Below are 22,888 nucleotides of genomic sequence, written 5' to 3'. Positions count from 1 at the left end.
CATGGAAATTGTCGGCCGCATCTTCAAGAAGGACGACGACTTTGAGGTCTTAGTGCTCGTGAACAGCGACCGAGGAGACGGAAGAGCGGCAGGACTCAAAGAATCTCCAAATTCTTGGAGCAAAAGCGCCGCCAACGCTTTGTAGTCCGATAGTCCAGCCCCTTTTTGATCTTCGGTGTCAGAGACATCTTCCAATACAAGTTCCACCGGAGAATCATTATCAGCCGAGGGAGAACGTCTCTTCTCGCAAGGTGAAGGGCTCTTCGCAGGATCAGCTCCCTCCCGACAAGGGCGACGGCCGCCTGTGCGACATCTTGCATCCCTGTCTGGCGAATGCTGATCCTGAGAAAAAACCCGATCATCATCTAAGTCCTCCTGACAAGAATGACGGCCGCCTGTGCGACGTCTTGCATTCTTATCAGGAGACAGCTGTGCTTGCGGCAAGTTCCCACCAGAAACGGACATATCGTGAACAGGACGATGGCCGCCTGTGCGACATCTTTCGTCTCTGTCCAGAGAAATCCGTTTCTGGTCCAAAACATAAAGAGACGCTTCCTGGTTGATTTCTCCGTATGGTTCTCTTGAAGAAAACTTGGCGCTTGGTGCTTATCAGTTGCCGAAAGTCTGGTTCATTCCATGCGCTTGGACGTATCTGTCCGTCTCGGACAGTGTCGTCTGTCCGAGCTGTCCACATATGGAACTTGGCGCCTGGCTGGTGTGGTTCCAGTACGACACTTCTGCCTGTCCGTCTTGTCTGCTTCTGGCGCCCGGACGGAGTTGCCTGCGCACAACGTTTTGTCCTATCCAGGCTGTCCGCCTTGTCCAGGTTGTCCGCATTCAGCACACGGCGTTTGGCCACATTTGTCCGCATAGGACAAATCTGCCTGTCCGGGCTGTCCGCGTCTATCGAATGGTGTCTGGTTGGCGCCGTCCGCGTAGGACACTTTTGCCTGTCCGAGTCGTCCAATTCTGGCGCTGAGCGCCTGGGTGGTTCTGTCCAACTTGGACAATCTTCTTCATTGTCCGTATCTGGCGTCCCAAGCCTATGAGTTTTCGTCCGTCTTCCCTTATTCATCTCTGTTCTCGGACGAGGAGTAGAGGAGAGGAGTCTGGAGTCCAGAACGCCCGTCGGACGAGATCTCTTAACAGGAAGAAAATCGTCCTTTCTCCTCGGAAGGTCTTTTCTCAATACCCCTACTAATGAGGAAATCTGTTCCTGCATTTTAAGTAGGATGTCCGTTGCAGTTTCTTCCTTTCCTTTCTCATGAATAGGAGAATGCGCCCTGGAAGGCAAAGGAGATCGAGACATTGTTCTCTTGGCTCTTTTCCTCTCGTAGGGAGAATCGTCCAGGAAACGTTCCGGGCTCAAGTCCAGCGTCTGAGCTTTCCAACTCCTCTTGATCGGACGCGACAGTTCATCGGAAGTCCATCCACTTCTGCGAGGAGACGAATCGGATGACGAAAAGCACTCTTTAAGGATGCCTTTCCAATGGCGATCCTTGGCAGTCTGGGATGCTACAGATTCTGCCGAGGGGACGCCTGACCGGTGGGGATTCTCCGTAACCTCCGTACGACTGTTGACATTCCTTCTCCTCTGGGCCTGGGAGCTTGGAAGAGGTCTAGGTCTGGGAGCGAGACAGAGCCGATCAGACGCACCCTCCACTACACTGGGGACACTTATGTCACTTTCCACAGTCTTACCTTTAAGAGCTTGCATTTCAAACTCCATCTTCCTTAATGCGGTCTTCAGATTTGCAATCTCCGCAGCAGAACTTGCAACATCTGCTACGGGAGAGGGTGATACTGCATGTGAGGAAGCAATTAATTGGGGGTTAGTTATACTAACTGGCTCGTTAGAGCGAGATCTACTCATGCTTCTAGAGACAGCCTTTCTAACCCTATCTCTCTCTAGTTTCCTTAAATAGGAATCTAGGGTCTTCCATCCTTCCGCATCCATATTCACACATTCATCACAAGTGTTATTTCTAGTGCATTCATACCCCCTACACTTCTTGCATACCTTGTGAGGATCTAACGACACTTTTGGTAGCCTCACCAAACAACCCTCATTCACACATCTTCTAACTTCGCAGCTAGAATCAGACATTTTTTAGCAAAATCCGAAGCAAAATCCAAAAAACGTTCCACAAAAGCGTATGCCAAACCACAGATCCAAATACGTCACCAAAAAGACAGTCCAGAAGATCAACGGCGATGAAAAACGAAAATCCAGTCAGGAGATACCAACAACGATGTTACCAGTATGGCCGACAGAGAAAATCTGGTTTAGAAAATGGGAATGGTTCCTATTCCTGCCACCCAGCGGCAGTGGCGGTAGATCACCTGACCTACCTGTAGCGTGTGCCGCGAAATTCGAATTTCTGTCGGGGACGACGGAGTCTATAGCTAAGTATATATCTGCCAGGGAAGTTGAATGTATAAAAAGCCCATTTTCGCCAGTGGAGGAGTGTTTCCCAGACCTCCTCGATCTGCTGGCAGATTTCCCAAGGTTTCTGCCTCAAAAGTAGCAGCTACTCTGACTGCCACACTTCAGGTGGTTTCATCAAGGATTGTGCACTCTGGCCCTGACAAGTTACAAACTGTCAGGAAGTTACTTAGAGAGAAGGGCTTTTCAAGAGCAGTTTCAGAAACTATTTCCAAGTGCAGACAACAATCGTCAGACAAAGTCTATCAGGCCAAGTGGGCAATTTTTTGGGCCTGGTGTAGAAGGCATATCTCCTCTATTCAGACCTCCATGGAGGAAATAGCAGATTTTCTGCTATATTTAAGAATGCCTAGAAGTCTTTCCACTTCTACCATGAAGGGATATAGGGTCATGTTAAGCTCAGTCTTCTCACACAAAGGAACGAATTTGTCTGCTAACCAGGATTTGTTGGACCTCATTAAGTTCTTTGATACCACCAAACATAAGGAGGTAGTTGTGGTCTTGTGGAACTTAGATATAGTTCTCAGATGGTTATCCAGTTAATTTCTTTGAGAGACCTAACTAGAAAGACCCTTTTTCTGGTTGCTTTGGCAAAAGCGAAATGGGCCAGTGAAATTCATGCTTTGGATAAGAGTTGGTTTTTCCCTAGAGAATGTAGTTTGGGGTTTTTCACTGGGATTCTTGGCCAAGAATGAGACACTGTCTAAGCCTTGGCCTCGTCTTTATAACTGAAAGTCTGACTCATATATTGGGGCCAGATGAAGAGGAGAGAGCTCTGTGTCCAGTGAGGGGACTCGGTATTAGGTTCACAGAATGGAGGGAATCCGTGGATCTTCAAACAATCTTTTGTTTTCAGTCTAAGAACCCCTCATCCCCTCTGTCTAAGAATGCCCTGGCATTCTTGCTTACAAACCTTATCTCAGAAGCCCATTCCTTAGTTGGAGATGAGGTTTTTCCCTCTTGTAAGGTTAAAGCTCATGAAACAAGGGCAGACGCCACTTCGTTGGCGTTCATCAAACGTCACTTATTCCTCTCAGCTATCTTGCAATTGACCTTTTGGAAGTGTTAGTCAATATTTGCTTCCCATTACTTGTGTGGTGTTGAAACAGTTTATAAGTGCAGTACCTTAGTCTGTTTTCTGTCGCTGGTTTGGGTAAAGAAACACCGGAAACAAACCTTCCTTCCTATTATCCTTACATAGGGTGTTGGGTTTTGGGGAAGCACGGGGCTACTGTATAGCTGGAATATCCTCCAGTTTTTAATGGTTGGGTAGTTTTTTTTTTTTTGTGGTATAGGTGACCGATTCTTTGTTCTGGTTGTATTTTTTGGTACTGTGCCCTGGGCAGGGGCCAACTTGTATTCTTTACCAGCCATCGGAATTGTCATTCACACCAAAGTAGTACCCACTATATTGCCATCCCTCTACTTGATAAGAGGAGCATCAACCAGATGCAGTATCTACCTGCAGCAGCTCTCTTTTCAGGTAAAGAAACAACAAACAATGTATCAATGTTAGCAACTTTTCTATTCTCAAACTAATTACCATTGCTAATGTTTTAGGGTAGATGTGTCCATGCATCCCACCTCCTGTCAGTGTAGGAATCAGCTATGTAATTATTGGTTAAGTTCCTTATATAAAAATGACCTTTTGTTTTATATATACTTACCTAGTATAAATACACGATCGGAACCCTCCCTCCTCTCCTTGCATGGACACAGGTCATTAACAAATTGAGGGTCCTTGGTAATTTGTCCCTCTCTTTCCCCTGAAAGTGGGTGGGGCAAGTCACCTATCCAAAACAAATTAGCATGACCTGCGAATTTCAAAATTTTAGCTGTTGAGCAAGTGAAAACTATTAGCTATGTAATTACTGGGTAAATATATATAAAACTTTATTATAAAAATGTCAATTTTTTTTTTTACATAGCTTAATGATCTTAAGGGAAGTAACCACTGGCCCTTTGTTGATTCTCATTGATAAAGCATTGTCTAAGGTTCACTCAAGAGGAAGAGGCAGAGCATTTGTTCCATCTGCTTTGGCTTCTGCCTACTTGTGGTGTTTTGTGTCAAGTTAATAGTCTGATCTGCAGATGAAAAGGTTCTCTGCTTTCCCATCATTGACTCTCCAAAGAAGCTCAACTTACTAGAAGATTAAATAAAATGCCATTGTCTGTGTTCTTCTCTTGATAATTTTTCAGGTGGAAGTAAGTTTGCTCAACACAACAGACCAGCCTTGTGTTCTTTTTCAGGTATTCTATGAGTCAGGACACCTTGATCAACCCTGCCATTTGCTTCAAATTCTCAGGGTGACAATGGTAACCATCTTAGCCAATGGGGACAGCCATGTCTTGCGTCCAGTGTAATGAGAGGCCTCCTTTCCATGAAACCAAGACAAGGAGCCCAGTTTTCTTCTTCTGGGAAGAACAGTAAGCCTCCTTATCCCTTTTAAACCTCTCCTGCTCTGGCTAGGATAGGAAATAAGAGGAGAAAGGGGGATGATAAATACATAGTCCTCTCAAACTGTCATGAGTAGGGGATTCCTGTCAAGCAACTGGGCAACATGACAGATGGAACTGAGCGTAGGTTAGTCTGCATCTTTCAGAATGTGTACAGAATACCACTGAAGGCCCATCAACCCCCTCCCCCCTATATCAACATGACAGATGGAGCAGAGCCCTGGGTAGTCAAGTTTCTTTCAGAGCGTGTTTGTAATACCACTGAAGGACCATACCCACCCATATCTCCGTTACCAGTACTGAATCCCATCGTATCTTCCAGGTGGGAGAGGTACAGGATAAGAAAACAACTAATGGCTTGGTCAGTTATTTCTCTCTGCTAAACATGTGACACCAGTTTATATAAATCAGTCAATAAAGAAAATCTCTTGAATAATTGTTCATTGATTTTGGGGCATTGTCATAGTTGTAGTATTTCATCAGAGGGTAACTTCATGCTTTATGTCAATCTGAAATACACTGCTTCCTCAACTTACAATGGGGGATCTGTTCCAGCTCCGCACTATAACTTGATTTCCGCCAGTATTTAGCCGTTAATGGCGTTTAACAGTGCTCTCGATGCTATAACTTTATTTTGCATCAAGTTACAGCACTGTAAGTGCTGTTAACTTTATGTTCAACAGTGCTTACAGTGCCATAACTTGATGCAATATCAAGTACAGTGCCGTTAACGGCACTGACAAAGTGCCATAATTTCAAATCGGCGTAAGTCAAGGACGCACTGTACATATACTTTTAAACTATCTGTCCATCAGTCCTTCAGGAAAGACCTTTGGTTTGTCTGTAACAGGACTTTATTCCAGTTCAAAGCTAGGTTTGGGGCTGGTGACTTCCCCAGAGGTATTTACGATGATGTTCACTTTGATATCTTCTTGGACCCATTTCCAGTATATATATATGCTGCTGTGATGCCTGGATGATTGGTTGATCCTGGCATCCTCAGAGGAGCAGTTGCTCAGCAACAGAGAATGCTTACTCACATTTTGACACAACCCAGGGATTGTGATAAACTGGGAAAAGTCAGATCTCATCCCCCAGCATCTGGCAGAGTACTTTGGCTAACTCAAAGACATGACAGCATGTTTGACATCTTTTGAGCAAGCTCTGGGAAGTCAAAGTGCAGTTCTTGTCCCAGTAGAAACAACCAGCTCTGGTTTGGCAGGTCGTCCTCGGCCTCCTGTCAGAATTGGAGAAGCTCTTGTGCATGGGCGATTCCACCCATGCTGGCTTCAGTGGCAACTGAAGTGGTATTGGTAAGTGCCAAGTGAGTCTCCCTCCCAGCTTGTAGCCATGATCAGAGAGCACTTCACTGATGCATTGAAGGAGGGGTTGGGCACACACCTGACCGACATTCTCATCTCGGGTGAGTGGGCAGAGCATGAACTGTATATGGTCAACATTTTGTAAATGTAAGTAGTGCTGCTAGACCTACTACATGCATTCCAAAATTGTGTGAGCAATCACTCTGTAGTGTTGTTGAATAAGAATATAACTATAGTGGATTTCATTAGCAAATGGGGTGGGGTGGAGTGGTTTCTCTTTATCTCTGTCAGTTGGCAAAGCAGATGCAAGAGTTGGTGTTTGACAAGCTGTTAAGCCATCAGCCAGGTACACTCCAGGAAGGAGGAATGATTTAGTAGATCAGCTCAACTACCAAGGACAGGTAGTCCATAGACCTTTGCCCTGTAAGAACAAGTGACAAATTTTTAAAGCAATTTGTATTTTTCCTAACATACAAACCTGAGATCTTTATAAAAATGGCCCCCCTCAAGCAACCCCCTCATTCTGTTACCTGGGCCTAAAGGTTAAGTGAATGCATACCAACTGGATGGTGAGGCTTCCACCCCTACTGCTGGTAGCCAACTACCAATGACCACTTTGTTTTTAGTTAAAACTGCCAGCTCCAGCTTGCACTGAAGGTTAATCCCATATGTAAAGACATCTGGTTTATATGTTAGGAAAAATACAAAATACTTTAAAAATTTGACATTTTAATGCATATTAAATGAAAAAATTTTAAGATGCTGCAAAAGATGCTATTGAGTAAGAAAAATTGTATGCAGCAGTATATCAACTGCATTTGGTAGCTATCAAATAGGTACGGTGATACCAAAAACTATTTCAGTAGATACGTACTGTGATAACCAAAAACTATTTCAAGAAAATTCATCTCATATTTAAATTCTGAAAGAAATATTAAAATTTCCAGTTAAAAATCCAAAATGTAAATTGGCAGGTTTCTTTTCTAAGTTTGTATTTTTCATAGCTAACAAACCTGAGGTCTTAACAATAGGATATTTTCCAAGCGCCAGCTGGTAACCAGTTAAAAACAATAAAAGATTGTAAGCAAGGAATCTGTGAGAACTGGCAGCTCCTGCGCATACGAGGTGATAGCTGGTCAGAGACTGCGCACTACCTCGTGATGTATTCAGTCTTTTCTTAAACGTCTTGGAGAATAAGAGGCTATCGCTTTTCTCTCCTTCCATGCCGGTTGATTTGTGCTGTGAAGGGAAGACTAAGATACATAACTCTCATGACGTGCAGGTGATAAACAGATGTATCGCAGAGGGGGATGCCTTCTTCCTGCTATCTCCACTACTTGGATTATATTGCAAAAAGCGTCTGTACCCCTACTCTATTCATGCTGAACATGCAATATTATAACTTTCAGAGTATAACTCTGTTTATTGAAAAAAGAATATCAGGTTTAATAAAACAGGGCATTATAAAAAAGGTTCATGTATTATTGAGACCTGACACAGAAAACTTCATAATATTGTAATATAAAAATCACACAGGACATAGGTATATGCTAGAATGAGACCAATGCTCATTCACACATCTCTTCTATTTACACAATGTTTAACGCACTTGAAAACAAGTTTATCTTTTGTTCTAACAGATATCTTAAAACATTTCACCTGATTTTTGTAGTTACTTTCATTAACACAAGTTTGACTTTTGTATCTCATGTATTAAGTTCATTCAAAACAAAAAAAGATAATCTGAATAATTATCATACACATTACTAAGTATCTACATAAATAGTATAACTTAATGAGCAATATAGTATATCATATGGCATTTAAATAGCTAAATGATCACACAGTTCACATCCAAGGTAGCTATGAGCAGAAGTTAAGTCATATATGTGAACAGCAACGAGTCTGGTACTAGCCTACCATCTTGGTGCAAAAATTACTTATGAACTTAAAATAATTAACAAACACAGCTTGAGTCTCATTCACACAATTTTTATTGCAAAAAAATAAAAAAAACAGCACTTATGACAGAAAGATGCTTATCCAACAAAATAGTATACCATCATTTAAAGATGGCAAATAAAAATAATAAAATCAACTTGGGAAAATTAAAACAGAAAAACTAAAATTGAACACCAGCATAAAAATTTGTATGAAAACAGTTCCCAACATCTGTTGAGAATTTATATAAAAAAAGAAAAGCTTGCTAGTACTGATATCATCAATACATTTGCTTCATGAAACTACATAACTTACCAAAGACAAAGACTTCACATTATCTAACACAACATAAACTGTGAAACACCTATACTTGTATTATCACTATCTCACTACTTACTGCTGAACAACTTGAGGGAATGTAGAATTACTACACAAAAAGAATTCCCCAGTCTATAACAGAAATAATGGAACTTTGGAGATATGCAAAATTCGAAACGGGAAAAAAAATCCAGTCAATACATATGATAGTTCACTGTTATAGGTTTGCTGATGTGTCTACTCTTAAAAATATTGAAATACCACCGATGAAATATGGAATTCAAAATAAGCAATACAAAGGTTAAATAAAAGGTAATGTAATCTGTAGCTTTCACTGCTATACAGCTACAACCCTCATGAAATGAGATTTAAAGTTCGTAAACTACCAAAACTGTATTACTACCTCCTCGTTCATAAAACTTGGCATATTAAAGAAATGATACGATCTTCATCAGACAAAATAAAAGTACAAATATCCAAAATTTGGAGGAAAAGTTTCTTATATAAATGACACAGAGTAACATAACACAAATTTCCAAGAAAACTAGGGTTTTTCTTCATTTTGAAGTTGCTAAAAAAAATTTGAATCTTGGCAGCTAGTGTGTAATACCACAAGTAAACAAAAGGTGTCATCAGGCTGTTCTTGATTCCTATCATTGACTAAACATCCTAAAAATGAACAAAAGACAAACAGTGATATCTGATCCCCATTTATCCAGATCTTTATTCCTAAATCTACACCATTAAATATGGTAACAAACCATAACAGATCCTTCACGAGTTATATAAACATTTGCATGGCATCAATATCAATGCATCTGAGCAGCATTAACCAGTTAGGCATGTGTATAATCATTGGGGAGATCTCAAAAACAATGGTCAGTAACAATGTTGATGAAGATATCAACAAGCAATTTCAACTGATAACTTTCAATTAGCAGAGGAATAGATGACAGAAATACAATAGCAACCTGTTTAAGAACATTTATGCTAATGTGGTTAACATCTGTTCATGAAAAGACCCCAACTATCAGTGCCATCACTAATTACAAACATCTGCTCAACAGCAAGGTTTTTAAGAAATATGGAACATTAACCACAGAAATACTATATGGTTAAACTATCGTCTGTGATGTCCAGCAATATGAAACTTAGAACTGTAATTATGAAACATTTTCTTATAGAGTACTGTACATATTCATTAGATTCTAATGTAAAGCCAAAAAATTGTTGGGAATGACACACTTTGATTAACATTGTAAAAGGTTTAAAACAAGAAATACTGATAATATTACGATGCACTAATGAGTAGCTTTAAATCTCCGCAGATTAATAGAGGATATGTCTTAAATAATGATTCTTTAAAGGGGGTCCAAAGTCCTATACACTATCACTGTACTCATACAAACTTCTTTACAAGGTGTTGTTTCAATGAGCACTTGCAATCTATGAGGATTACTATATATTCTGTATATCTAATTTACCTCACCATATTTCATCTACAACATGAGATAAACTGGTCTAATTTGAACAAACTTGATAGGAAAAATTTTCTGCATTTACTGAACTACACAACAAGGCAAAACTAAAAACAATCTCTACTTTTCCTAGTCAAAACTAAAATGGAGGGGTTCAATGTGTGCCTAACATACAGTGAGTATCAATTATTACTAAACTAATATACAGGATGTGCCTTCTGTAAACAGTAGCATTTGACACTTATGATCATGATACATTATCTAGGCTTATTTTGTAATTCAGGATACAGTTACTAAAAGCCATTGTGGAAAGACCATCAGTAATGAGACTTAACCAAATCATTGAGGAAAGAAATAAGTATTCCAAAAAGGAATACTGTATTGTGGTACCATATATATATTTAAATTCCTTTTGGTAAACTCAAGACCCAAAACCTCTGATCTTGACACAATTCTCCATCAAAAACTTCAGAATAAGCACATTTTTATCCACATGTGATGGAGTCTATTATGAAAATGTCTACCAAAGACTAAAATATTTATTTTTAACACTATTGGAGGCTTGGAAGCTAACTTCAAATGCACACACTTCTGTGACAAGCATTTTAAAGGAATTATGTCAATATTCACAAAAAATAAAATCTGATAAAACTAACATTATAACTTTTATGTGGAATATTAACAATATATAAGATTAAAACATATGACCTCAAATGGTGTTTTAACAATCTAAAGATTCCCTCTCATGTGGTGGAGGAAGTAACATTATGATGATGAAAAGGTTTGAATACCACAATTATAGTGTTGCCAGTAATCAGCTGACTGTAACATTAAGGAGCATCATCTCTTTCCACTGAACATGGGATTAAAAAAGCAAATTTAAAACAACGCAGCATTCACAAAAACTACCATCTGAATATTCCTTGTGTACAATTCTATTGAATACCAGCAGTTTCCTATCTTTTTTACTTATTAAATTCAGTTACCTTGTCTTGGGAACCTAACATCTAATCTGCGCTACTCCTTCTTCAACAGCTTCTAGTGCACCTACAGATAAGCTTGGAAAATCTACTACAAACATTGAACAAAGAGACAGAAATTGGCAGTTTATTCACACCTGGATAATCAGATAGCTATGGATTTCCTCAAGACTCACTACTTGTTTATACAGTACATACATCTATGAATATTAACATCCATATCACCAGCGATGAAACGGTTTCAACAATGAGATTTGGCTACTTTTATTTATAACAAACCTTCAAACATCTACAGGGCAGTATGAAAAACCATACTGTGCTGTAAATATTTTTGATAGTATGGAATGTTTCCCAACCCAATGAGCTCTGGTTTGGATAAGAGACAGTTGGCACACACATACCAACAAAACTTGGCAAAATGTAATAAAATTCTCTGCATAAGAAGAAGGGCTTTTTACTTTCCAATCTGGTTAGGTGCCTTTGTAAGAGGATATGATGGGGATGGTTGATGGTACAATCTTTTGGCCAATTGTTATTACTTGGGTACTTCATCACCCTCAAGCTTTAAGATGGTAACTTCTATGCATCACTGCAAGAAAAGATTGATTACAATGGATTATTTCTAATTATCCAATATAATACAGTATATATAAGATATATGATGGACTCTAAACAATAAGGAAGACAATGCTTATTCCAATGGAATATGAACCTTATATATGATAAATTATTTTGCATATGATAACTTAGAAATTTAAAGTTACAATTAAAGTTATATATACACCAAGTCAATCTTTCAATAGAAATTAACATCAACTTGATTAAAACAAACTTAAGCTTCATTATCTATAACATTTAAGTTTTCAGGATACAATGAGAAAGCAAAAAAAAATTAAATAAAAACTGTGCATTAGCCAAGGTTGTGTATGACAAATCTATATACTGTCTTGACATTGTCATCTTTAAGAAAAAACAAATGTATTTCAGAACCTTGGCTCATGACAACATCAACAAAAGGGTAACACTATGTCAAGTCAATAACTAAGCTGCAAGCAGATCATCAAATTACTTCATACATTTTATTAATTTATAGCAGCCTCAACTTAAATTTGCAATAGCAGGTTTGATGTTCTTGTAAAACATCAAGGTCTGCCCACAGCTAACTACTTAACATATAGTATAGCATACTTCAAAGATTATATGTACAAAGATTATATTGAGTTACCTGTCAAGGTTTAGTCGATTTATGCAGTACGTTAATGAAGTTGGTCTTGCTCTGTTGTGGTCAATTAAACAGGTCAATAGTCAGTTGATGTAAAATTAAGATGCAAGAGTTATATGAGGATGACTGAGTTAGTCACAGGTCATGTAAGGGAAGTCACACAAATGGCATCCCAATGGACTAGATCAAGAAAAAATACTAAACTACATTTAGGGTCAATGATATGAAACACGAATAAATATCACTACATCATCAAACATGCATAAGTTCTAGGCAAGCCAAACAACTAGTAAGCAAATCCCATGAACAAGAAACCTATTTAATTCAAGGAAAATAAGCCACTAAGGAATTCATACCTTCACAGAGTGAATAAACATAAAATTTTTAAAGATAAAACCATCACAGGCTTCTACAGTGCAGCCATGTATTTATTATCATTATATGAGAGAGCTACAGATAGTGTCCAGATCAGAAGACCAGAGGAAAGTGTGTCGTACAGCAGAGTGCTGAAGCTGGCTGCACAAATGTCCACTACGCATCATATTCGTCCCGAGAGTAGGCTGGTGAGATCTTCCAGCCTCCAAGATTGATGGTGCGCTGGGCGGGGTTCCAAGGGGCTGGCCCGTGCAGGAAGTTTGTGGGGCCTTGAGGCCCAGCCGGGGGGTTGCTTGGAGGCGGTGGATGCACCTGCATCCCCCCGGCAGCAGGCCCCGTTCCAGGGGGAGGTCCCCCATAATACTGCGGTCTGGAATATCCAATACAACCGACCCGCCTCAAGAATTGGCAACTGACAGGCAGCCCTGCATTTTGAAACCTTTACCCCCAAACTTACTAGTGTTAAGCAAAAGCTCACAGGAATTAGTTTGTTTTACTAATAATTAGTTTGTGAAATATTGATTCTGAAGAATAAATACTTGTATAATGTAGCAGTGTGAACTGTGATGATGTTGGCAAAGGAAAATCAACAATCACTTTTATTATCATCTTTTAAAACTGTAATGGCTACATTTATAATTTAAATTTATCCTTCGGAATTATTACTGTGGAGCAACTAATATAGGAGTAAAAATAACAGTCTATAAAAGTAGAAAAATATCTTACTAGTGAGCCTATAACCTAATCAAAAGAAAATTTGGCTCAGAATTACATTTTGATGTATAATCTCATGAAACTGATTCCCCAAGTGCCTCATGAATCTGAATAAAGAAATCTAATGTGTTTAGTCTGTCAATTATAAGTTTTTGTTTAATTTAGATATATAAAATTTTTCCCATCCTGTAATTGTCAACTGATGCAATAAATTATTGAACTGTCCATTACAAATTTATTATGCTAATTTGATTGATATTTGCCACCTTGAAAAACTAGGCACACTGTCTAGTTATGAAAATACTGGAGATTTTTCTCAATCTATGGTGGTTTTTCTCTCAAAACTGTCAACCCAAGGGGTCTGCTATTTTGAGGATGAAGATCTAAATGATCATCTAAATTATGATCAATGCAGGAATGGAACAAAAAAAAATGGCAATGATTAAAAAAATGAAAGAGAAAGTACAGAAATTCTGGTAACCAAACATGAGTATGAAAGGGAGAATGAATAAGATGACTGGTCTTGTTTTCCTTTTCTCTTTCCCGTTTCTTCGCTACCAGTAGGCAGTGAGAAGATTAATCCGTCATGCACTGGAACTGGTAAGATACTAGAGTGTGAGTGGCCTTTTGTTTTTTAGTATATTTTAATCCTACACGAATAAATCCTTTCAAAAGCTAGTCCTCCCTCTCTCAAACAAGGGGAGAGAGGAACGATAAATGAAATCGGTGGCTAACATAAGTTAGTTGTTGTAACAGATGTGTATAGTTATTCAACTTCTTCTTATACAATGTCTCTTCACATTCTGTGTTAGCCCAGTAGTCTTCCTTTGCCTTCCCTTAGCCAGGAAGTGAGAGTAGTGTGCTGAACCCCGAGTCGGCTCATGAATTTTCTTTCCTCCCACCAAGAGTGAGTCTATCCTTACATTAAGAAACCAGGTTTGTTCCATGTATAAACAAATGACAAATATCTCATTAAGTTGTATTTTTCAAAGCTAACAAACCTGCAGTCATAATGATGACTGCCCATCTCTTGCCTCCCCTATTCCTGGTTACCTGGGCTGCAAAAAACTAGATGCGTCACGCCATCATGGGTGAGAGAAGGTTGGCTGATGCCTCCTCTTCTCACACCCCATTGGCCGAACTCTGTTGCCATCAATTCTTTGTTCTACAATTTAGATGGTTTTTACCAGTTTCAAGCTGCCACCAGAAGAATTTTTATGTACGCTAAGATGCAGGTTTGTTAGCCACGAAAATACAAATAAATAAAAAATTTGTCATATTTTACCAAAGAAAAAATGTTGCACTATACTACAATAAAATTATATAACGCCTTCCTTGATGTTACACTAGCAATAATTGCTGTATGTAACTTTACATTTCCCAAACCTAACTGCCATAAAAAATAATTTTGCATTCCACAAGGTTGCAATTCAAGTTTTTAATTAAATTGACATCCAAACACCCTATATTTATATGCATACTTTCTTAAGACTTCCAAAGTAAACTGCAAAAATAAATCTATGAGTATCATTTTTTATACCCACTCCTGTCACCTATGTACTACTTCACTTCAGAGCAGAGACTGGGTTGACTCTGGTATTACTGATCAACATACCAGGCTTGCTCATAAGTCCTGTCAACTTTCTCTCTGTCTTCAGTCAATGAAAGTGCCTATTCACATTCCCTGTGATACATTAGAAGCATCTGCCATCACTGAGGCAAGTGCTCATAAGTTTATTTGCACCACCATATCATAATGGTGGAAACTCTGTATAATCCCAGTATCACAAGTGATAAAATATATGGATAAAACATCATGTCAATTTGGATTCAAGGATACGTGTTTCCTTGTTATCAAAATTGTTGAAATTAATGTTGACCCTCAACCCATCAAGAAATTAAATAGTTCAAATGATAAATTTTGGCTTATTCTATCCTAAGAAAAGCTAAAACAATCAACTCTGAATCATACATTCTGCAGGACATGAACTGATAAAGATGAACAGCGCAACATACTTGCTTTGTATTCATCTTTTATTTAGTTAATAATTGGAAACCATTTCTAACATTGGGGACTAAGCTAGCGAGTTCCCAAGGTCTTTTGAGCTAGAAGGTTTTCTGTTTATGTTTATGTTCTTCCTGATACCAACTATCATGTGCCATGTCCTACCAAATATAATAATGATTCTAAGGATATTCAAAATATCCTATCAACCTAAAGGTAAACAGTTAAAATGATGATGATCCCGATAGGTTTTCCTTATAGAGTATAATGCTTTCTCATAAAATCAGCCATTTCAACTTTTTCCTTTGATACAGTACACTATTAAACAAATTATATAATACTGTGCTGTACTATTTTGTAATATCTCACACTAAATCATTAATTTCATCCGAGACACGTGACTTAAAAGTAAAAAAAGGATTTCAAGTTGAATAAGCCTTTTAAAAAAATTATCTAGGCACCCTAAAAACCATTTAAGCTAATATGTACAGTACATGTACACTGTAGTATAGTACTATACCAGTACTGTAAAGCAAGTCAAGTCATTGATAGTTTAACATCTTGCTGTCTTTTCACCAAAATAAGTTTGTGCCTATTAATATAAAGAATGTAGAGAAAACTGAACTAGAATGTCATGTGCTATGCCAATTTTTATTATATCTCAAACAATATACGTATAGTAGGTGTTTTAACAACATACAGAATTCTGTGTCAAAAGTAACAGCAAATACTGTATACAGTGGTACCTCGAGATACGAAATTAATCCGTTCCGAGGCGGCCTTCGTATCATGAGTTTTTCGTATCTTGAACCGCATTTTACATGTAAAATGGCTAATCCGTTCCAAGCCTTCCAAAAACACCCCAGTAAATTATATTTCCAGGCCTACAACACATGTTCTAGGGTTACGACGCCGATCCGACGGAAGAAATATGACTCCAAAAAGGCAAAATACTGTACATACTTGAGTAATATTCAACTGCATGTAATGTTCAACCCCATTTTTACTGCATATATTAGGACTTTAGCATATGTCCCTTAGCAATAAGCCTAGCCTATGTTAGCGGTTGCGACGGTAGCCTAGTCTATGATTCTGACATCTAAACCTAAGAAGCTAAAAGCTTAGAATATGCCAATAAAATGTATAAATAATCAGTATGTACTCATTTCAAATAATTATTAATTAATCATTAACTTATAATACACAAACAAACAAAAAAAACATTCCAATCGTTTGTTTACATTCAGCTCTTACGAGTACCGAACGAACGCCAAGCAATCACTTTTTCTAGGACACAGTAAGCCATAAATTTTCATTAGTATCTCTCTTCAACTAATGAAACTACCTAACAGTATAATAACCATTCATTTCTATTCTTTATTCTATCTTTACCTAATGGAGATACGTACAGAGTTACTGACAGCTATAATGAAACATATACGTAACGTAATATTAAAACAGAAGAAGAATTCTAAAAAAATACGTATTTGTTGGCTTCGATGATAGCAGTCTGATTTATTTTATATTTTATGATATCTAATTCACAAATTTTTTTATTAAATGTATTGCATGTACTCATTTTAAATAATTATTAAGTAACCATTAACTATAATAAGCAAACAAAACAAAAAAGCTTCCAAACTTCTGTTTACATCCAGCACTTACTAGTATTGAACGATCGCCAATCAATCACTTTTCCTAGTACACAGTAAGCCATAAATTTTCATTATCTCTCTTCAACTACTGAAACTACCAAACAGTATAATAACCATTCATTTCTATTCTTTATTCTATCTTTACCTAATGTTTTTTTTATTAAATGTATTGCATGAATAAGTTTTTCAATTTACAGCATCCTTTTACCAATAAAATACATAAAGCACAAGGAGTAGATGCTGACCAATAGGAGAGCAGGATCTTATGGGGTGACTAGTATCCGGAACCAATGGGAGAGCGGGAGGATGGTGGCGAGTTTACTCAGTTGGCGGCGCGCGAGTTTTAAAATTGTTCTCGGTGGTCCAGGCGAATCTCGGGACTTTACAGCAACAACCTTTCATAACTTGAGCAATTTTCGTATGTAGAGCCGTAAAATTTTTCGTATTTGCTTTCGTATCTCGAGTTTTTCGTAAGTAGAGCCTTTCATATGTCGAGGTACCACTGTATATGGTATGAAACAAATAGAATGATTAAAGGAAAAAGATACTTCACAATTGAGAACAAAATTTGCCACAGCCAAGTCAGGAATAACCTTTGACTTCCCTGGCTCCCATAGTGTTTTTACTCTCCTCAGTCCCAAGACCAGAAAAAAATTTGGTTATATGAAAAGTTACCATCCCTGTATAGTAACATACCAAGCATAACTAAATCCTGTTAGCAACAAACTAGCAACTGAGTCGGCAACAAAAGGTTGTAACAAGACCCAGCAACCAATGGAATAGATTTCCAGTGACTTGGTAAAATTTCAGTGCTAATAAATTTTCATTTATTTGCCCAAGCAAACCTGGTACACACACCACTGAATGTACTGTATTAAAAAAGTAGTGCAGTAATTATGTAGCACTGAATAAGTGAGTGGTATGAATGAAATATAGGTATGTTCTAACTGTACTACAGTTCATGTATTATATCTTGTAAACCCAGAAAAGCAATTTTTTCTTTTATGATTTTCAGTAGAAGCGCTTGGCAAGACTGTTCTATATATGGCACTATTAAGAATTTAGTTAATTTTTCTTTGAATAAATGTTAATTTTCTGATTGTTGTTTGCTACCGTAATGAAGTCTACCTGTACATGCAGTTTTATAATAACTTCAGAGCATCATCATTAAAGAACAGATAAGAAATACAAAGATTCATTAAAATGATGACATTGGTATTATCCTTTGGTTAACATAAGTTAAACCCTGCAATTACTAACACATATATGTGCATGGTTTTATTTAAAATTGCACAGATACGTGGACTTCTATTGGTGTGGCACTACTCTACGACATGTTAAGTATAGAATATGTACTATGCATTGTATTGGTAATGTTTGTGTACAAACCATTTTTCTTAAATTACAAGATTATTGATTTTTTCTTATGAAGTGTCTTCCATTACTGGAAAGTGTTCTTGGGGCTTTGCCATTTTTTAAAATGAAACAACCTACTGACATGCATGCAATGGGTTCATGGTAGAAAACTTATTAGTAAGAAGACTGATTCCTGTGAGAAAGCGTGTACTGAAACTAAAACCCCCTCACTATACTATCAGTTATGTCTATATGAAGTTAGTAACCTTTTTTAACTATTAGTAATTTCAATGTAGGAAAATTAGTTCTCTATTCTACGTTAATATAAGCACTAGAATTTCCAACAGCCAGAATAACAAGATTAAGTTATAGTCCTGATGTTAAATGATGATCTTAATACAAAAGAATTTTTCTTAAAAAAAAAAATCATTGTATAATCACTTCACAATTAATACATAAATTTACAATGCATATAACAGGTTGATTATTTATGTCACTCATACTACAAGTCAATCAGTCATGTCATATATAATGTCTGAAAATAAAAAAAAAAGTTGCTTGTGGGAGTACACTAATTACATTAATTCTTGAATCAAGAACATGTATTGTCATATTCCCAAAGAAATATTTTAAAACAAAATACTACTGTATGGTACTCATACTAAAGATATGTTTATATATATATTATTGGAAATTAGCAAAACTCTTAAATAAACTGCATTCAATACTGCCATTATATTCTCTGTGAAAAAATACAAGGATACACTAGTACTATATATCAAAATGGAAATGACAAAATTATTAACAGAAAAATGGTATCTAGTGTATGCAACAATCCTAAAATACAAACTCACTACCTATATACAACACTAAATAACTTCACTTAACAACACTAACAGAGATGCCATAACACAAATTGATATGTCTATTCTGCCTTTGCAGAAAGGCAAGAACCTGCTTAACTCGCAATGAGAGACACCATTTCCTTATTGGAAAAATTTGCTGGGGTAAATAAAAATAATGGAAAGGAAGGAAAGGTCAATATGTATAAGTGCAATTATGGATCATTAAGTCATTTCATACTAATATGTTCCTTTACTGACAAGACCTACTTTTTCACGACTAATTTGGAAGAATAAAATACGAAAATGGTATGAAATCATAAGTACAAATAAAATAATTCACAAGATCTTTAATGCTAAATCTGTCAAAAGAACAACGAAGCATTTTAACAAACCAGACAACCCAACTCTCAACCTACTTCTTTTATAAATCCTTTCATATGTAACTTTCAAATGTAAATATTTCCAAAATTTCATGTAATAATAAACTTTAAATGAAACATGAAAAATAAAAATAAAAGAGCTTTTATGCAGTAAAAACATCTCTTGACTTACACCAATTCAAACTTGTATGATACAACATGTCTTTGAGTCTTTTTACATGATTTTATGGAGTGATCAACATGTGAGATTAAACAAAACAGAGAAAAGGGTCATTTAAAATCTTGCCAGTGGACAAAAAATATCTTTGAATTAAGTTATTGAAGGATTATGGCTTTAAATAAACATAAATGAAGGTTTGGTGAGTCATACTAAGCTGTCCAAGGATTACATTTACTGACTTCCTCTTTTAGATCAATGCTGTCAAACTGGCTTAAATATACAGTATAAATTAAAGAAATTAAGGACACCATGAAGCAAATGCAACGATCTGGAGAAGTTAGGGTGTGGGTACTGATTATATAAAATGCTTTTGATATACGTACTATTTCTGTTGGTGGGACAGAAATAAACCAACCAAAATATGACAGTAGAACTTTTAACTTCACAAACAACTCTTGTTTCTTTGGTTATGTGAATTATGATCTCTCCAAGAAAACTTTGAAGAACTGTAACTTGAACAACTATATGGAGACATTTCAGAGCTGAAATTATATTTTCACAGGAAAAATATATTCTGCTGATGATTAGACAGAAAATGGGTAGCATCTGTACCTTGCCGGCACCAAACTAAACAATATTATGGGACATTTATAACATTAAGATATGCTTCCATGATCTGAATTGACTAATTATTGAGTGAACAAATAAGGGTAGCAGGGAGGTGAATGAAGAAAAGGCATGAACAGCAAAAGCAGAAGATGGAGAAGACTGGTGATACAGGAAAAGAAAACCCTGAGGAACATCACAGAAAAGGACAAATGGAGCAATAGGTGAAGGGAGGAGTCATATGCAAGATACTAACTAGAACCTCTTTTGCCCTATGTTGAAGTCTTGAAGATGTCTCTAGTTCTGACAAAAGATTACCTGAAGCCCCATTCAGCAGATATATAAAAAATCAGTTAAATACAAAAGGTTCCAGTAAATAATGCCTTAAAGAAGCCATAAAAGGCTATCTGGAAGAAGGAAAGGATTAAAGGTATCTGAGAAACAGAATTCTGTAACATTCTGTATGCTAATTTTCCTAAATTGCAGCAACAGGATTAAATCTATAACTTTTCTATACAAAGGGCTGAATTGCTGCTTTCTTCCAAGATGAAGGGTGGATCCAAAATTTAAGCAATTGAGAAAAAGTATGGTAAAGCATAGGAACTAGTAAATCTGAAGCTTCCTTAGGGTATCAACCCAAAATATAATCCAGGTCACATCCCTTGTCAACTTAAGAGAATACAAGAATCCTTCATATGAAAGGGCAAACTCAGATAATATGTAGCAATGGAATCAACAAAAGAAGAATTATGCCTAGCCACAGAAGAGAGAGAGGACTGTGTCGTTTTCATTTTGAGAGCCAGCTATAGATCCATCATGAAAAGAAGAGGGGTTAAGTTGGTTTGGAAAATTTGAAAATGTAACTGTCACAACACCATACCTCTTTTATAAATGGTTGACCAGCCTATTATGGAAAAACTTCAAAGGAATTAAAAACAATCCTAGCAGACTTAAAAGAAGCCAGAATTTTGCTAATGCATAAATTACATCCACCACATAAGGTCCTATATACTAATCTCTAGACTTGACAAAATGAACATCTGAATAAGAGAATGTGCTATAAGAATGCCCTAGATAGGGTAGCTTACTTGTCTTTTGACATTTTTTTTAAACATTAACGAATTTAATCACATTATAGTTGGAAAGATCTATAAAACAAGTCATTCTGTTTAATCCCCCCCAAAAAAAAATTATTCCTACCGTAGATTTACCACTGTATGATAAATAATATAAACATAAAAAGAAGTCAACATAAAAATTCTGTACAATATCTCTAAAAAGTTATAAATAATGAACTCATCTTCTGTAAGTTAGCATCAGATCTATTTTTGTATACAAAATTTCTTTTTCTTTAATTCTTAGTTATATTGGAATTCTGAATTCTGCTCTCTTACTGCAATGAGAGAGAAGAGAGAGAGGAGAAGAGAGACGAGAGAGAGACGACGAGATGATTAGAGAGAGAGAGAGAGAGAGAGAGAGAGAGAGTGTCATTATTTAAAGAAATATTCACTAGTATGTATTTGGTCAAAATGAGTGGTTTGTCATTCCAATTCACTTTGTTCAAACAGGAAGTTACCCAGAAAGAATTTATATGTTTACTATCAATTCAAATAAAAGAACAACAGAGCATTGAATGCAGCACTGAAATCTAACCACAAACTATTTCATTCATTTATTGACAAAAAATTCAATAGAGTACCCACAAACAACTTAGATTACTGCATAATAAATAATTCACGTCAAAGATGTCAACAGCCTGTAAAAAAGAAACTAAAATATCACAAAAAATCAATTTATGATGACAATGCCTTGGGACAAATTTTTAAAAAGACTAAAAAAAATTGTAAACAGCCACTATATACAAAACATATATAATAATTCAAACAAATAAATTTATAAACAATACAGCTGATGCTGGAGAGTTCAAGCAGTGAAGAGAAAACTTTAGAGCATTATTATGGCTGCAAATTAAATATACAGGAAACATAAATACTAAACAAACAATAATATGGCAACACCTAGTAAGGTGAGCTGTAGTTCACTTCGCAAAGAAGCTATGTGATCCATAATGAAATTTTATTAAGAGTAGCATTCATTATCCACTATCATAACTTCTGGTAAATAACCCAGTGAATCATTTGTTAGTATTTATGTCATTTTGTGAACAGGTAATGATAATGCCAAGATGTGAGAATATTTTTCAAGTACAGCACACATATTCCACTTATCATCTACCGTCTTAACTACATTCTGTATAGAAAAACTATAATCTACCAACTGATAATAGAAATTACTACATATGGTTTCCTACAAAACAAAATTCACCTTGTGAAATATCAGTGATCTGGGTTGTTTAATGCTAAATTTAAAATTACCACTGAAATCATCCTACAAACCAAGTACTGCTCAAGTTAAGATTTTTTGTAATATGAACTTTAAAAATGTCAAAAAAGGAAATCAAACGACTACTTTCTGCAAACTTATGATTGATATCAATAGAGTAAAAGTGTATGATTAATAAAGTAGTACATACTATATTTATTTGTTCAAGTTCATAAGAGGTCTGCAGTTTCTTACAATTAAAGTATTTCTAAAATTGCCACTGGAATTATATCAAAATAGTGTTAC

The 22,888-nt window shown here is 36.6% G+C and overlaps 1 protein-coding gene across 13 annotated transcripts in view; it reads right to left on the bottom strand.

Moving 5' to 3' along the window:
* Window positions 1–7,686: 7,686 nt before the first annotated feature.
* The window catches only part of LOC135214579 (prominin-1-like), a 440,766-nt gene continuing 425,564 nt past the window's right edge, over window positions 7,687–22,888 (bottom strand). For 10 of the 13 annotated variants that reach the window (XM_064248931.1, XM_064248960.1, XM_064248954.1 and 7 more), the window contains 2 exons: window positions 12,662–12,909; window positions 7,687–11,531 (listed from right to left, as the gene is read on the bottom strand). In XM_064248931.1, coding sequence (XP_064105001.1) covers window positions 12,696–12,909 — 214 coding nt within the window. In that variant the 3' untranslated portion in view covers window positions 7,687–11,531; window positions 12,662–12,695. Of the gene's footprint in view, window positions 11,532–12,167; window positions 12,219–12,661; window positions 12,910–22,888 lie in introns of all 13 variants that reach the window. The other 3 variants (XM_064248992.1, XM_064249000.1, XM_064248986.1) reach the window with 2 other exon arrangements.

Source organism: Macrobrachium nipponense, chromosome 19 (assembly GCF_015104395.2).
Source record: "Macrobrachium nipponense isolate FS-2020 chromosome 19, ASM1510439v2, whole genome shotgun sequence".
In the NCBI taxonomy this organism is placed as follows: domain Eukaryota; kingdom Metazoa; phylum Arthropoda; class Malacostraca; order Decapoda; family Palaemonidae; genus Macrobrachium; species Macrobrachium nipponense.
The sequence above is the reverse complement of the archived record's forward strand: the minus strand, read 5'-3'. Positions and strand labels throughout refer to the sequence as shown.